Raw genomic sequence first — 17,628 nt, forward strand, 5'->3', positions numbered from 1 at the left:
TACCCGGGCCGCTTTCCTCACTGGCATGTCATAAGAGATGCTGCAAAAATGCAAGATGCAAATGCAACAGTCAAACACTTTTTTGGGAGGGATTTTTTTTTTTTTTTTTTTTTTTGACACTTCCAGATGTGATTCTTCGTCATATGACCTGTATCTAAATACTTACATAGTTTAAGGTCTTCATGATGAAACAGTCAGTGGAGTGCTAATGAAGTTACCTGTTATAGTGTATTTATCTGAAAAAAATATTTGGCAATTTTTTTTTTTTTTTTTATTCATTGAATTTAAAATAAAAATCCACAGAACGCAGAAACGTTGCATTCAAATTGTAGGTGTGTATCAGGCAGCCTTATCAGCTGTGCACAAAATGTGATGACAATGTAAGCTTCATTGCATTTTAATGTTTTTCTCAGCTTATCCAGTTGAATCCACTAGATGTGGCACTGCTATGTTGTTAATTCAAAATATTGCAAAAAGAGAACATCAATGATGTTATTTACATCAAAACCAAGACCAAGCTGTTCACACAGAACACATTTTTATCACATTTTCTAGAGGTCCATCTATCACTGTTGCACTCGTGTTTCGCACTAGAGAGTGGCATGTTTAGAAAGCCATGCCATTAAAATTAATTTAAGTTCAAGTTTTTAAAAACATGTCTCAGGACTTTATGGCAGTTTTTCCCCATCCCACTGTATCTCATGTTTTTAAATGAAGAAAGTACCCTTTGTGATTGGTTTTCAAGTGGAGTCCACAAATGACAGTGGAGTCATTTGTGGTAAATGTGAAAATTTGTGTGGTTAAAAGGGTCATATGACGCAATTTAAATTTGTCCTTTCTCTTTGGAGTGCATTAAAACATGTCAACATATTACGTTACACCAAATACACAAAATAATGATCTTTAAAAGAGCATCATAAGACCACTTTAACATCATGTTGAGATGACGCTGTATCCTACGCTGTTAGAGTAAATTAGTTTGATCACGTCTCATAATTACCACAAACTTATTAACACTTGACACTTACTACTGAAATGTCCTGCTCAAGTCGTGCTTGTGAATCAGTCTCTTCTCAATCACCCAGTTCAACCATTTCATCATCAGACATCTGCTAGAATTGGTAAGGTACAATCGATACTATCTTTACTATGTACGGACCAATCTCCAGAGCTGTCATTCTGTCATGCGGGCATTCATACTCTTGAGTCACTGACCAATCACAGCAGTGAGGGCTCACGGAAAGGAAAGGTTTAGAGAGACTGATTCTTTGAACTGCTTTCCACGAGTTGTTTAAGAATCATATAGAAATTAGGTGAAATTAAATCTATTTTTAATGTGTTTTTTGACCTTGCATGCATGTAAATGTTCTAAGAGACTTTCAAAACAACATTAGCAACCTTAAAATGGCATAATGGGGCACTTTAAAGATGGTCTTGTTATTTTATTATGCTTTGAAGAAACTTGATTTGCCCTACTGTGGCCTCAAGAGAGAAGCCAAAAGCTTTTTTTCCCCCTAACTGAAATTATGCCTTTTAAATTTGAATATAATTTGAATATTGATCATATTTAAGTACAAAATTCAAATTGAGTTTTTCAGCCATTTTGACAGATCTACAATGCAACAAGGATAGTTACATAAATCATGCTGTTTACAGTTTTTTTTTACTATTGCTTAGACAATTTTAAAAACATTTTGTCAAAACACTACACACAATTAACACATCCACACACGCAAGTATCAGAACATCTCAGATCATTTGCAAAATAAAGCACATCATTCAAAACCCAATTTTGGTACTGTATGGTACACATGGTTCATTCTGTTTGAACCAACTAGATGCAGCTGGGCACAATCTTAAACACTTTCAACATTTCTATTTTTTATACAGTTTATTTTTTAATTTTATTTTTAAGATATTGTTAAAGTACATGAAGTACATAAAGTACATGATTCCTTAGTATATCCAAAACCTCAGAACAACTTGATGATGTAACAGAAACTATGGACTCTTTATTTTCTAGAATTTTAAATACAGTTGCTCCTTTACACTTAAGGAAGGTTAAGGAAAACAGTCTGACTGTTGAGCACACTCGCACCCTATAGACAGCAGCCCAGAAAATGGAGCGCAGCTTGAGGAAAATAAAACTAGAGGTATTTTGTATTGCTTGGTAGGAAAGTAACCTATCCTATAGAAAGGCATTAAAATCTGATTACTTTTAATCTCTTTTAAAGGAAAACATACAAATAAATACCCCAGGTATTTATTTAATTCAGTGGCTAAATTAATGAAAAATAAAGCATCAACAAGTGTAGACATTTCCCAACATCACAACAGTAATGACTTTATGAACTACTTTACTTGATACTATTACAGATAAAATTGTAACCATGCAGCAATCAAGAATAAAAATCTTGAATCTTGAATCTCTTGAATCCATCAGCTACAGTATCACATCAAACAGTGCACTATAGACCCCCTGAGGAACAGTTCCACTCATTCTCTACTATAGGAGAGGAAGAATTGTATTAACTTATTAAATTGTATTAATTGTGTTAAATCATCTAAACCAACAACATGTATGTTAGACCCTATACCATCTAAGCTCCTAAAAGAGGTGCTTCCAGAAGTCATAGATCCTCTTCTGACTATTATTAATTCCTCATTGTCATTAGGATATGTCCCCAAAACCTTCATACTGGCTGTTATTAAGTCTCTCATCAAAAAAACACAACTTGACCCGAAAGAACTAATTAATTACAGACCGATCTTAAATCTCCATTTTCTTTCCAAGGTACTAGAAAAGGTAGTATCCTCACAATTAAATTCCTTCTTAGAGAAAAATGGTATCTGCGAGGATTTCCAGTCAGGATTTAGACTGTATCATAGTACTGAGACTGCTCACCTTAGAGTTACAAATGACCTGCTCTTATCATCTGATCGTGGTTCTATCTCTCTATTAGTGCTACAACATTCTTTTGCATAGACTAGAAAACTTTGTTGGCATTAATGGAAGTGCATTAGCATGGCTTAAATCTTACTTATATGACCACCATCAATTCGTAGCAGTGAATGAAGAGGTATCATTCTATCACAAGTGCAGTATGGAGTACCTCAAGGCTCACTACTAGGGCCATCACTCTTCACACTTTACATGTTACCACTGGGAGATATCATCAGGAAACACGGTGTTAGCTTTCACTGTTATGCTGATGATACTCATCTCTATATTTCTTTGCGGCCCGGTGAAACATATCAATTTGAAAAACTAACGGAATGCATAGTCGATATAAAAAACTGGATAACTAGTGATTTCATGCTGCTAAATTCTGAAAAAAAAACCAGAGGTGTTAATTATAGGACCTAAAAACCCTGCATGTAATAACCTAGAATGCTGTCTAAGACTTGATTACTGCTCTGTCAGTCCTTCGTCATCAGATAGGAACCTAGGTGTGCTATTTGATAGCAATCTTTCTTTTCTTATTTGGCGCCTAAACTCTGGAATAACCTACCTAACATTGTTCGGGAGGCAGACACACTCTTGCAGTTTAAATCTAGATTACAGTTTTTGCCCGTTGCTTGAATACTATAGACACATGCATAGACCAAAGTAACATAACTTGAAGTTGTTGTTACTATACCTTAAACAAAGTGTAACCATAACTTAAACAAAAGCGCTGCTTTGCACTTTAGTTGCAATTCTGTAACACACTTGCTCCTTTCTGAAACACACTTGCTCTTAGACACTACACACTATTTCATACATAAGACACTTAGTTAAAAAATTAAATCTCAGGTTAACATTGGGAAAAAACACATCTATTCAAAATACAACACACATTGGTTAATTGAAAAGACACACCTAAAAACACTTACTTACAAAACTGAACACCAATCAGCCAGCAACAAAAAGGTCTCAGTTAAGCCATTTACAGCAGAGGCAGGGAGAGCTAGAGGTAGAGGAAGAGGAAGACAGACAGAGAGAGAGAGGAGGATGTGGTCAAAAGAGGCCACGCAATGACCATTATTTCGGATTACATAAGAGCAACTTTGGTGGACCATGTCATAAATCATGGCCTGACTATGAGGGAAGCTGGGCAGAGAGTCCATCCTAATCTAAGCCGTTGCACAGTTTCATCCATAATAAGGACATTCCGACTAGAAAACAGGTATGTCTTCAACTCTTTACTCTACTTAGACTGTATCTAGAGTATCTAGAGTACAGTACTGTACCATATCACGCTACCATATCACATGTATTGTATTTCAGGGTGGTTAATGCTCCTTTTCCAACAAAAGTGGTAGTTTTATAAAACATACTGTGATAACGTGTTGAGATGTTTCAGTTCTGTGTATGGTACATACATACAGTAAACTTTAGTATACAAAGTACTGTAAAAACGGAGCAAATGAGAACAATTCGTCTATTTGTCAAGAACTGGTTGCATGGGTTTTTGGATCACCAGTAGTTCTTTTCAGACAGTTCAATTCAATAAACCGGTTGAAGAAAACTTTCTTTTGTGCTCAAATTAATGACGTCATTGACGATGATTGAACTTGATTCAAGCCTTCGGTTTACCCGCGCTCATAACACTAGCACAGAATCAGTTCAGAATCAATCACCAAAAGAATCAGTTCAGTTCAGACGCTCTGTGTGTCGGTCTGCTTCACACTGAATCACACATGCCCAGTATCATCAGCTCCTCGGTTCACGAATTGGACGCGTCTGACAGAAATGGTTCTTGACTCGTGAACGAGTCAATCGTTCGTTTGTAGTTACATAGACTACTTTGAAGATGTTTTTATTACCTTTCTGGCCATGGACAGTATACCGTACACACACTTTCAATGGAGAGACAGAAAGATAAATCTAAAATATCTTAAACTGTGTTACAAAGATGAACGGAGATCCTACGGGTTTGCAACAACATGAGGGTGAGTTATTAATGACATAATTTTCATTTTTCGGTGACCTAACCCTTTAAAGCTATTACAGTATACACACAGTTCTAGGCACATGTATTGCATGTTTCATGAAATGCTGTCAATATTTGAACAACTCGTAAAACCTGGTTTTCAAGACTGAGCAAAAAAAAAAAAAAAAAAGAAAAAAAAAAAAAGATGGTAACATTTTAGTTTAGGGACCAATTCCAGCTATTAGCTAGTTGCTTATTAGCATGCCTATTATTAACATATTGGCTGTTTATTAGTAATTATAAAGCACATATTCTGCATTGCCATATTCTACATCCCTAATTCTACACAATACCTAAACTTAATAACTACTCCACTAACTATTAATAAGCAGCAAATTAGGATTTATTTGAGACAAACATATTTAATGGATTGTTAATGGCAAGAATAAAGTGTAACCAAAAATATTAAATAAAAAAACAGTTATTAGTGGTGCTTTCTTAGGAAAGAGATATTTCAAAGGGATATTATGACCTGGTAGGGGCCATTTGGATTTGGTGCAGTACGCAACAAAAAGATACTCACTAGCAATTGCCCACAATAACTAAGCAAAAGTTTTTTAGATAGAAAATTTATAAAATATATAAATAAATACATTCAAAATCAACCACTGAAAGGCAAAAGTAAGAACATATAGGCTAAACAGAGCAAACAACTTATGATAGCAGACTTGATTAAAAATCTTCAATGGCTGAAACAAACATTATGGGAAACTTAATGGGAAACAAAGTGGCATTACACATCACAACTAATGATTATCTCAGCTGTTTAGAAGGCCTAACCAGAATGAATTCAATGGAATTCTACCAAATACATTCAAGTAATCAAGTTAAGACTGCACTTGATCTATCTAGCACATGCTTAGCAAACAAACTCCTTTTCATTTTGTAAGTGAGCCATGTGTTCATGAGGATCAGCTATGCTTACTTCAGTCAGAGGATATGTTTTCCATATTTAAATGAAAATTACTCACTAACTCTTACTCTTTGCAGAATTTCGACGTGAACGTTGTCCAAAGAAAGACCTCCTGCCAAAGAAGTTCAGCTTCTTCTTCTTATCTGCCATTGTGAGCCACAAGTTCGAAGGGCAGTTCAGGTTCCTCCAGAGAGCCAAAGTCTGCTCTGAAGAAACCAATCATTTACAGAACAGCACATCACGCTCGGCATAGAGTCATGAACTCGCCAGCATCTACAGGGTTTTGCTTAAATACTATAGAAAAGAAACTTCCTTCAACAACTTCCTCCTCTGAGTTTGCAGTTGACATGCCTCCAGTCACATGCATCACTGTACAAACAACTGTAAGCAAGAGCTTACAATGCAGCAGGAGAGGCTGAATGCAAATGTCAACCAAGCACACCTTTTTATGAAATGAAGAGAAACACAGTTAACTTATGCACAACTAATGTGAAGCAGGCTACTGCACATAATGCTGTTTTATCTCATCAAAAGATGCACTAGCAATACTCCATCCTTAAATAGGATGTACTTTATTTTACAGTATGTGCACGTATGTGTATGTTCAGTGTACTCATCTAAGAAAGTACTGGGTATGGGTAGTATAAGCTAACTACATGGGTTAAGGTTAGGTTTAGAGGTAGATTCAGGTTTGGTACCTAGTCATTGCACGTGGAAAATAATTGTAATAAAAAATGCTAGTCTTACTTTTAAATTAGAATAATCCAGACTACATGTAATTTTCACATCCTGAATTTATTATTCTGTTGATCAGATTTACAGAATGATACCAAACATAACAATAAAGGGGGTAATAAAATGTTTCTCTAAGCATGTTATTAAGCAAGTCATAGCATTAGTGAGTAGTGAATATAGGGCTGTGCAAAAAATCGAATTGCGATTTTCATGCACATCTCATCAGTAAAGATGCTCCTGTAATCAGAAGTATATCTCCAGCACGTGCCTTCAGTTCAGGGTTGCCAGGTTTTCACAACAAATGCTTCCCCGTTGCTTCTCAAAACTAGTCCAAAACTAGGAGGTCCCCAGATAAAAAAAAAAAAATGCTTCCCGGGGTTAAAATATACAGTTTTTTTTTTTTGGCATGGTTGTCTTGGTAAAATTAGCATTTTAGGGGCTAAATATCATGTCATTGGTATTGGGGTTGCTTCAAACCATGGACATGAAAAACAATCGCAGACTTGGCAACACTGGTTCAGGTGGAGCGGCAGTTACTACACAGAGCCGTAGTCTACCGACAACTAACACAAAATCGCTTTCAAAATCGACAAAGAATCGCCTGCGATTTTAAATTTCGACTTTTGTGTAGATTGTCAGAGAATTACGGCTCGGTGTAGTAAATGCCAACCGGTGTTGCCAAGTCTTTGGTTGTTTTTCATGTACGCGGGTCGAAAGGGACAATACCAATAACGTGATATTTAGCACCTAAAATGCGAATTTTACCAAGGCAACCATGCCATAAAACTAAAATTTTAACCCCGGAAAGCAATTTTTTATCGGGGAACCTCCTGGAAACACGATTGGGCTAGTTTTGAGAAGCAACTGGGCAGAATTTGTTGTGAAAACCTGGCAACCCTGATCTGAACGCATGTGCTGGAGATATACTTCTAATTACAGGAGCGTCTTTACTGATGAGATGTGCATGAAAATCACATTTGATTTTTTGCACAGCCCTAAGTGAATATATTTTTACCAATATCTTTGGTTATATCAATGCTTGCTGTCAGACCCTAATTTTCAATACAAGTACAGTGCAGAACTGTTTATGACTAATTGTGATGCATTAGAAGGGACTACAGGTGAAGATCTCAGTGACTAGATGAGTGCCGTGTCCACACATTCACACAGAGTACATGCAGTCACGGAGATGTACTGTCGACACAATGAAATTCACACTTCTTGCATAATATCTCTCGAGACGAATCTCATGCACCATCTGTCCTGGCAAACACTGACACATTCCTCTCTCTGGTGGCCAGCCTACCTAGTGCTCAGACACACATGACAGCACACAGTTTAGAAGCTGCTGATCTAAAATGAGATGGAGAATAGTTTCAGTGTGCATTGACTGCTAAATTGTAAAGGATTAGGATTGGACATTTCTAACATGTAAAGGATAATTATGCAGCATCATTCATTCACTGAACAACTTTTGTCTCTAATGTCAAACGTTGCAAAGCAGAGCTCAAGTTTGTACAAATGACCAGCCGTGACCAATGGAGGTGTATATAGTGTAGTGTGGTCTGTGTGATACAGACAGGAATGGATACTAGAAACCAACATAATAATACCTCCGTGATATCCGGAGATTGCATTGCTGTCCGTATGAATTAATTCAGTCCTCACATTCATGTGAGACAGACACTCAGAGAAGCAGATCCAATGAAGTTGTGGAATTATAATGTACTGTAACAACTTCAAGGATGTTAAGCATTCTTATCCTCTATGCTTATACGAGCGATCTCTAGTGTGCAGAGACCCTTTGGTTTCCAGTTTTTAGTATGCCATCACAAACTATGGCCAAATTTACTGAACCGGGCAAAATGGAATTAGCTGCAATCTCATGAAAACACAGATGAGAGTGGTTGATCTACTGGCAAATTAAAGAATACAGACACAACCAGTGCCTTTCCTTCCTAACCAGTGCAGCCTACCAAGAGCAGCATAAATTAGCATAAGAGCTGATGATAATCAGATGTGTGTAATCTACTAACAACACAGGCACAAAATGGCTTTACACAGATGTGAAAAATGTCAAACACTACGCTTGTGTGTCTTCTGCTTGTTCAGAGTGCAGTGAACAGGACTGTCATAGCACTTACACGTACTGTATGTATGACTGATGAATCTTACACAGTTATGCAACTGAACTGAATCAAAACTCAACTGATGTGAGCTGTAGAATGGCTCTATTAACGTAGAGCTCAGAATGTGACAGAATTACGGCAGAATGTGAATTTGATAGCATTGTGAAGCTTCTGTGAAACAATCTGTATTGTATAAATCACTAGAAATAAAGAAGACTTTCTGACTTGGCTTGTATGCATCTTCAGTATATATATATGTGTGTGTGTGTGTGTGCAGGCCCGGCGTCAAGGGGCCCTCCCATCCTGGCACAAGAGAACATAAAAATGTAATTAAATAAGTACAATGTGATATAAAATGTGATGTGTAATTTCAATAAAAAGTGTAAAAACAAAACGTTACTCATTTTAAATTTAATCGAGTTTTAATCATACCACAACCACTAAAAAAATATCAGGCAAAAATTTTACATGACCGTCAGACTGTTGGTAGGTGGACATTTGTCTCCTAGCAACGCTAGCCTATCAGTGAGCTTCTTACAACTGCGTGATTCATCAGCAATGGCTAGATAGATTGATTAAATTGATATACGAAAATATATGATAAATCGGTCCCATAGTTTGCCAGATGCGACTGTGCAAGCATCCAACAGCAACTCAGGAGACCGGCTAGTTGACAAGACACCAACACCACTTGGTCCTCTGCCCTCATGCTCCAGGCCCAGCTCATGCACGCCTGGACCGCCAAGAGTGCCTTTCGACCTTGGTGAGGATAAATCAATGCTACATCAGCGAAAGGCCCATTTAGTACAATTGGCATTTGAAAGAGACTTGACAAGAAATTTTCGGAATGAATAGAAAGGTACTCTACTGAGAAGGTTCAACGAGCGCCGCAGACTCCAGCTGTTCTAGCAGGTTGGTGTTATTTCATTTAGCTACTATAGAATGCATAATTAGATTATAACGTCATCATATTTTAATTGTGACTTAAAAAAATGTTTGCGTAAAGTTTGAACCAGTTCTGATGTGCAGCGGGCCAGTGAAAAATCATTATACATTTTCTTCTTAGCGAATAGTGACGATGTTTAGTAATACTAGTTACTTTGTTTTATAGGCAAAATTAAATTACATCGATACCAAACGCCCACTGACACTCACGTTATGTGCCACCAAAAAAGCACATTTTCTTTTATTCTAGATTCATGGCACACAAACGGAGTTTTTTTTTTTTTCAAGAGTTTTTGTTTTAATTCTGATGGTTATGACTTAGAGCTAAGGGAAATACAAAATTTAGTAAGTTAAAAATGTCAATATTTTCTCAAAGATCAATGAAAAAAAGATATACAAAACAGAAATGTTCAAGATTTCCAAAGCAGGTTTAGTCATGCACTCAATTCTTGGCTCCTTTGACACAAATTACTGCTTCAGTGCGGCGTGGCATGGAGGTGATCAGCCTGGGCACTGCTGAGGCGTTACTGAGGCCCAGGTTTCTTTGATAGCAGTCTTCAGCTCCTCTGTATTGTTTGTCAGCTGTTACTTATCTTCCTCTTCACAATACCCCATAGATTATATGTAAGGTTCAGGTCAGGTGAGTTGGCTGGCCAATCAAGCACAGTAATTTCATGGTCAGCAAACCACTTAGAAGTGGTTTGGGCAGTGAGGGCAGGTGCTAAAGTCCTGCTGCAAAATGATATCAGCATCTACATAAAGACGGCAGATGGCTGCATTGACTTTGGACTTGATAAAACACAATGGACCAACACTAGCAGATGCCATGGCTCCCCAAATCATCTCTTACTTCAGAAACACACTGGACTCTGGATTCTGTGCCTCTCCAGTCTTCCTCCGGACTCCAGACCTTGATTTCCTACATTTACTTTCATCTGAAAAGAGGACTTTGGACCACTGAGCAACAGTCCAGTTATTTTTCTCCTTACCCCAGGTGAAATGCTTCAGACGTTATTCTCTGGTTCAGGAGTGGCTGAAGACGTCTGAGTGTGGAGACTCTTGATGCACTCTGGCTTCAGGCCACTCCATGTGACACTCTCCAAAGTTCATGAATCAGCTTTTTCTGAAAATGTTCCCAAGGCTGTGGTCATCCCTGTTACTTGTGCACCTTCTCCTACCACACCTTTTCCTTCCAGTCAACTTTCTATGAATATATTTTGATACAGCACTCTGTGAACAGCCAGCCCTTTCAGCAATAAGATGATTGTCTTCTGGACAACTGTCAAGTCAGTAGTCTTTACCATAATTGTGGTTGCATGTTCTGAACTAGCCCAGGAGGTACCCAGTATTTATACTCAAAATTAATCAAACTAGTCAAGCTCAAAATGGAATATTAATTTTTTTTAGATACTGAATTTTTAATTTTCCTAAGCTGTGAGTTGTAACCATCAGTCTGAAATATTTCAGTTTGTGTGCAATGAATCTAGAATATAAGAAAGATAGATATTTTTTATTTATTAAATTACAAAAAAAACACACACACACACATAAACACACACACACACACACACACACACACACACTGCATATGCATTTAAACGAAGTCAGAAAGTCATCTTTAATTATAAAGCTTTTTGTACAATACAGATATATATATAATACAAATGCAAGGGGGTTAAAATGATTTCTTTCTAAAAATAAACAAGTTTTGATTACTAAGTGAAAAATGATGTGCTCACACCTGATCACTGTGTGTAGGTCATCAGTAAATCTGTGGTACTACAATGGCAGTGTTTCTCAAATTAAACAAAAGAGCTGTTTGTTTCAAATGATGCATGTAATGTAGAGAACTGTGTTTGCAGTTCTGCTAAAAGTTTGTTTTACAATATCAAACTGAGTTTAAATCATGTATTTTACTTATGTTTTTGCAGACTTGGTATAAAGATTAGGTTTATGAGTGAATTGTTCCACTACGTGGGCCTCAAGTATCACTTTTAGTGTCTAAACAATGTTAAAAACTGTAAGACATGTTTTTTGTGGGTGTTAAATGATGGCACAAATACCAGAAAATGTACCACTGCTAACTTTAGTAAATGATATTGCATAACTCATTAAAATACTTAATCATCATACATTTTGCATCTGAAAGGCAAACCCCTTCAAATGAATATGTAATGACTAATAATAACTGTGTCCATGCCTTCTCATCGCTCATTTTTTACTGTGTCTTTAGTAAATCCTTACAGTAGTTATTTTAATGCACTGACACAGGCTGTCAGTAAATCTAGCCTTATCAAGCCAATCTGGATCCGAAATTCACATTCATTGTTCTCAAAAAACAAGAAGTGTATAAACAACAATTTTAATTTAGGTACTTTACCAGGAAACCCTCAGTAAATGAGGTTTAAACGAGTGATTTGGCAAAACTCTGTGAAAGTGTGTGACTCAGACTCTTCTAGAGAAGTCATTTCCCCATCACAGGTCACAGTTAAAGGAACAGCAGCTGAATGATTGAGGAGAAGAGTCTAGAATGACCTTTCCTTTTACACAGCCCTAGAACCGCAACTGTGTTTCTGACAGTAAATCAAGAGTGGCCACCGTAAACACAGAAGATTTACACAAAAAAAACCCACATGAAAAAATGCTATAGTCATTTATAGTAAAAACTATAGTGTTTTTGAACCATACTATAGTAAAGTACTTGAATTAATTTGTTGTGGTAATTCTATATTGCTGTGGTAATATAACAACCATACTAATATAAACAAATTCATCTACCCAATCCTGTCCTTTTCCTTTTAGCTGTTTTCTACAAATATAGGGTAATATACTAAAATACTCTACAGTTTACTGTAGTAAAAACTAAAGTATATTACAGTATTTATTACAGTTGATAAGTTCACTATACAGTAGTTAATACAGTATGCTGTTGCATTCATTAACAAAGTGTTGTAAATACCATAATATATACAGTATAATACACTTTACTATAGTATGGTTCAAAAACTCTATAGTATTTACTATAAATTACTATAGTATTTTTTCAGCTGAAAAGAAGACACACACACAACTCTGTCTAGCTATCTTTGTGAGGACATTGACACAATGAACTTTCTAGCTCCTTACCCTAAACCTACCCATCAGATCTGAGTGCCTCACCCAAACCATAAACCTAACCGTTACCCAATTACAACCTGACCCCTAAAACCAGGTCTTGACCCCCAAACAGGCCTTTAACGGGCTCTCAGAACGTGAGGAACAGCCCAAATGTCCTCACTTAACAAGACTGTCCTCACTCTGATGGTCGAAAACTAAAAATGGCCCTCACAAAGAAAGCTGTACAATTACACACACACACACACGCACACACAAGAATGGGTTCTCTCACATTGCATTGACATTCTGGAGCCTTGTCTATTATTAGAATAAACTTGTACCTCAGTTCAACCCCACCACCCTCCAAAACCCTGATTGTATTAAAATAATTTTGCTTAATTTGGATTTTTTGTTGTGTGTGTGTGCGAGAGGATGTGCGTCTGTCAAACCATCCCCGCTGGGTGTTTGACAAATAGCAGGGGGATTCCAGCATTCCAGCTGAATAAAGGTGGATGAGAAAGAGGGCAGGAAAAATCTCTGGGAGTTCATCATGTTAATGAAGAGCAGACGTCAGCCCTGTGTGTGTGTGTGTGTGTGTGTGTGTGCGTGTGTGCGTGTGCGTGTGAGCATGCTGCTCGTCTCAAGTGGATTTCCATATGTGCCTGAAACACGCTGCAGACCACATGACCCACTTGCAGTTTTACTATCAATGACAGTCAAACACAACATCACATATTAAACACACAGTGATCTCAAAAAATGTTTGGACACAGAGCCACACTTAAAAGTCATCATATTTGATCATTCAAATAAATGCCACTTGGTTTGATATTTAAAGAGGGACAGCCAAGCGCAAGACAAGGTCAAAACAACTACAACAAACGAGATACACAGCTCAAAAGGATTGGGAGACTTTTGCTGTCAAACATTAATGGATCTTTACATAGCTGTGAACTACATGTGAACTACACCTTCAGTCACCTGAGGAGAACTGACTTGATGCAAAAGTGCAATGTGATTGAGAAAAGTTTAGCAGAAATAGTTTACTGATGCAACTTGCTTTGATATTTTATTATACAACGCAATAACATTCAGGCATTTAAAGTGTGAAGTGCATATTTTTTTTATACTTCTGCCGCTACATTTCCTTCATAAGAACTCGTCTCGCAGACCTTTTGTAATTAGGCACTGAATTATTGGATGAAAGAATCACAGCCATCCAAAGAATCACACAGGCATCCATTACCAACAATGTGTCCGAGTCAAACTGTCTGCTGATTTGTAGTTGTGCTGTGGGGCTGTTGGCACAGGAAATGAGGTGGCTGTTCTGTGTCCTCCAGCAGAGGAAGCAGCCGTTCCCTGCTGATCTTTCGGCTGTTATTCTGTTATCTAGCTCAGCACCGCAGACATGTGACATAGACAAAAACACACAAAGTGTTGAACTCAAAGCTCAGGCCCAGATATCCATCACCACAGGAAAAGATAAAATAAAAAAAACACAAACAGCTACTTTAATTTGAAAATTCAGTAACACTTTATGTAACACTTTATTTTAAGGATTCCTTGTTACACGTTACATGTACTTACTATTATAATAACAATTTAGCCATAATTACATGCATGCACGTAACCCTAAGCTAAACACTAATCCTAACCCTAAGTGCATGTAGTTACTTAATATTACTCAAGGACACCTTAAAATAAAGTGTGACTGATAATTCATCTAGAATGACGAATGTCTCATGGCCTTCCAGCAGTTAACAGAGAAGCACAGACTTTCCACAACAACACTGGACATTATAAATAAACCATAACACGAAGCTTTAAAGCGCTGCTCTGCATGAAAGCCTTGACTAAGATGTCTAACCTCTGAGGACATCTCTGACAAGCAAATATATTCAGGTTCATGCTGTCTAAGAACTCTGTGTTCCAGTCCTGAAAAATGTGGACTGTCATGTTCCACTGTATCTCTCAGCTGCACAGGCTAAAAAAGAAAACCCTTTCATTAATGTGATCATCTCATAAATATAGAGCAATGCTTCTGTCAGGGCACATGACCACTGACTGCTACAGAGACCAAAGAATGAATGAAACCAGTGCGACATTGACATACACCAGGTCAACAGCACGTGACAAGCTTCCAGATACACAGGCTTTTAACTGCAAACATTATATTCCACTGTCTATTCTACAGCACTTTGAAACCTTTGTTGACTTAATGAACTGAGATGAACTGTAACTTGACAAAGGCCACTTCTGGTAACATTACTGAATACAAATACAAACAATAATCGCATCCAAAATAATTATTATGTATATTTATTATGTATATATAAATATAGATCCATACAGCATATGTTTTGAAAATATTTACATGTATTTATTTATATTCAGATAAATTCTATAATGTATAAATTTATTAAATATATAAAATTTTTCTTAAAAATATACATGCATGTGTTTGTATTAATATAAACATAATAAATATACACAGTACACACTCATATATTATGTAAATAAAAACGTTTATTTGGGATGCAATTAATCGTGATTAATCGTTTGACAGCACTAATATCAACAAATATTCTTTAATTGCATTAATTTTATGCCATTATAGTCAAAATGCATTGTTCAAACATTAGTTCAAACCTAAACATTCACACAAACACTAGTTATAGTCTACTCTTACCAGCTGTCCAGCTCCAGTTCAAGCAGAGACTGTGTTTTCTCTGAGTTGCACTGCAAACACCACATATCTGCAGAAGAACACACGTCCACAACAACACAGCCAGCTCAACCATCACTGGATCCAAGCGCTCCAGGGCTGTCTCTAGCTCTCACATGCACCAGGAGGAATCCCAGACAGACTTGCTGCCAGCAAACCCTGCCTCACATCTACAGTTAGAGGATGTGCTTGTGAAAGAAGGTGGGAGAGAGGGAAGGAACCAGTGAATGAGTGAACACTCACAGGGTGACTTCTGCACGGGGCAGCGGAGGAATGCAAGTGGGAAAAAGAGGAAGCACCTCTATTAATAGAGGCTTTCAGAGAGAGAGAGAGAGATTGTCCTGTTCAAGCTCTGCTCTGACGATCATGTGTTTATGCTTCACATTTACATGCTTCACGTGTTTAGACTCTTTCTCAGCATTACAAAAACATGCTGTATGTTTTTTAAAGAGAAAAAACACGTTGACTATTCTTTGACCTTGATTCAATGACCTTTTCCTTGAATTCACATGTGGATACGAAATGGGCCATATATATTTGTTATAACATAAAAGCAGTTATACACATAAAAAGCCTAAATGCAGGATTTATGGATTTGAATTACATATAAAATGCAAAATTAACATATAAATTACACAGCTTAACATAAACAAACAAACTTGATATAAATAATAAACTATTTAAATAAACTGCATATTGTTCAGTCAAACATAAAAGAGTATTATGCATAAAAAAATCCATAAAATCATGGCATAGTTTATGAATGGTTTGCATCTATTTGATTTCATATAAATGTTATATAAATATTAATATATTCAAATGATATCATTATAACTATAAATACTGGTAGGCCTACATACTGATATAATTAAGTGTATTGAGTTAGAAAGTATGAACCTGGCTAAAATATGTCTAGTTGTGGAGCAAGCAATATTCAGATTAAAAAGAATGACACTGAAAGAAATTAGATTTATTGATGATTAATAAATATAGTCTATATAAACCTGGTTATTTTGTATTTAAAACCCATTCAGTTTATTAGTACTATAACAGGACTTTTACCTGTTCATTTATGTTTCACTGACAAATATCCACCACATTAAGTTTACTAGCTTATGTTCAAACATAGTTTTAACATGAACAAAGTAACAGTAATCTATTATATATAAGGCCCTAAATATTTAATTGCATAATAGGGCATTATATATAATTCAAGTACTGTAAATGTAGAGGTCAAGTGCCAAAGTGTAGTATGTGACGAGCAGCTGTAGTCGTGGACTGACAGGCTTTAGATGATGGTGTGAGGGGCGTGAGATGGGGCTGTGGAGGTGCTGCAAGGTTCACTGGCCCTCTCTGAATAATGGCATGTGAGGTGACAGGAAAAAGAGAAAATAAGTACCAGATGGCCAACTGTTTCCTTTACAAGGACACCAATCACTGCGGCTGCATGACTGGATGAAGGTGACCACGTCCTCTAATTAGAAGCAGGACATTTTCTTTCCCTGTGGAGAAAACGACTGCTTCCTTTGGTTTGCAACTAAAACAGAAACGGTGCATTGCTAAAGGGAACAGGTCACAAGTTCAGAGAAGCAGCGCAAATATCCATAAGTCAAAGAAAGAATGACACTTGAAGTGTGTGAGCATGTGACATTATGGGCTATTTTACTCACTCAAGTTGTGAAGCAGTGAAGTGCAGCTGTTGCTCCTCCAGACCTCACAGTTCACTAATGCATGTGTCACCATCTCACATATCCTCTTTAGCTCAACAGCGCAGAAAACAGACATGCATGCAGCAAACCTCAACCACAACATGGAGCAAGAGATGTGATCTTGATTATGTTTACTTCATATCACACTCAAATGTGGTGCACATTGGGGCTTTAGAGGAGGGTTTGTGCCTGTGGTGTTATTCACAGAAAGAGCCAGGCTGATGTCAGATCCGGGAAACCCAACTGGCCTCTCATAAAACATCTGCTTCAACTCAGAGCTTACTCCCACCAGGCCCACAATCACAGCGTCTTATTATTGTGCCTGCCAGTCATTATTATATTCTCATTAACCAGCCTTAAGTCATCACAAAGTTATATGGTTTAACAAAAACTGACCAGA

At 37.0% G+C, this 17,628-nt stretch overlaps 1 protein-coding gene across 5 annotated transcripts in view; it reads right to left on the bottom strand.

Annotated features, from left to right (window-relative positions):
- Positions 1-17,628, bottom strand: part of LOC128011273 (IQ motif and SEC7 domain-containing protein 1) — a 67,659-nt gene that overhangs the window by 16,547 nt on the left and 33,484 nt on the right. The window contains exon 1 of one of the 5 annotated variants that reach the window (XM_052593494.1): positions 15,484-15,768. The exons of 3 other annotated variants lie outside the window; for them this stretch is intronic. In XM_052593494.1, the coding sequence (XP_052449454.1) occupies positions 15,484-15,548 (65 nt within the window). In that variant the 5' untranslated portion in view covers positions 15,549-15,768. Of the gene's footprint in view, positions 1-5,947; positions 6,193-15,483; positions 15,769-17,628 lie in introns of those variants that run through there. One more of the 5 variants, XM_052593492.1, reaches the window with a different exon arrangement.

Source organism: Carassius gibelio, chromosome B23, assembly GCF_023724105.1.
Source record: "Carassius gibelio isolate Cgi1373 ecotype wild population from Czech Republic chromosome B23, carGib1.2-hapl.c, whole genome shotgun sequence".
In the NCBI taxonomy this organism is placed as follows: domain Eukaryota; kingdom Metazoa; phylum Chordata; class Actinopteri; order Cypriniformes; family Cyprinidae; genus Carassius; species Carassius gibelio.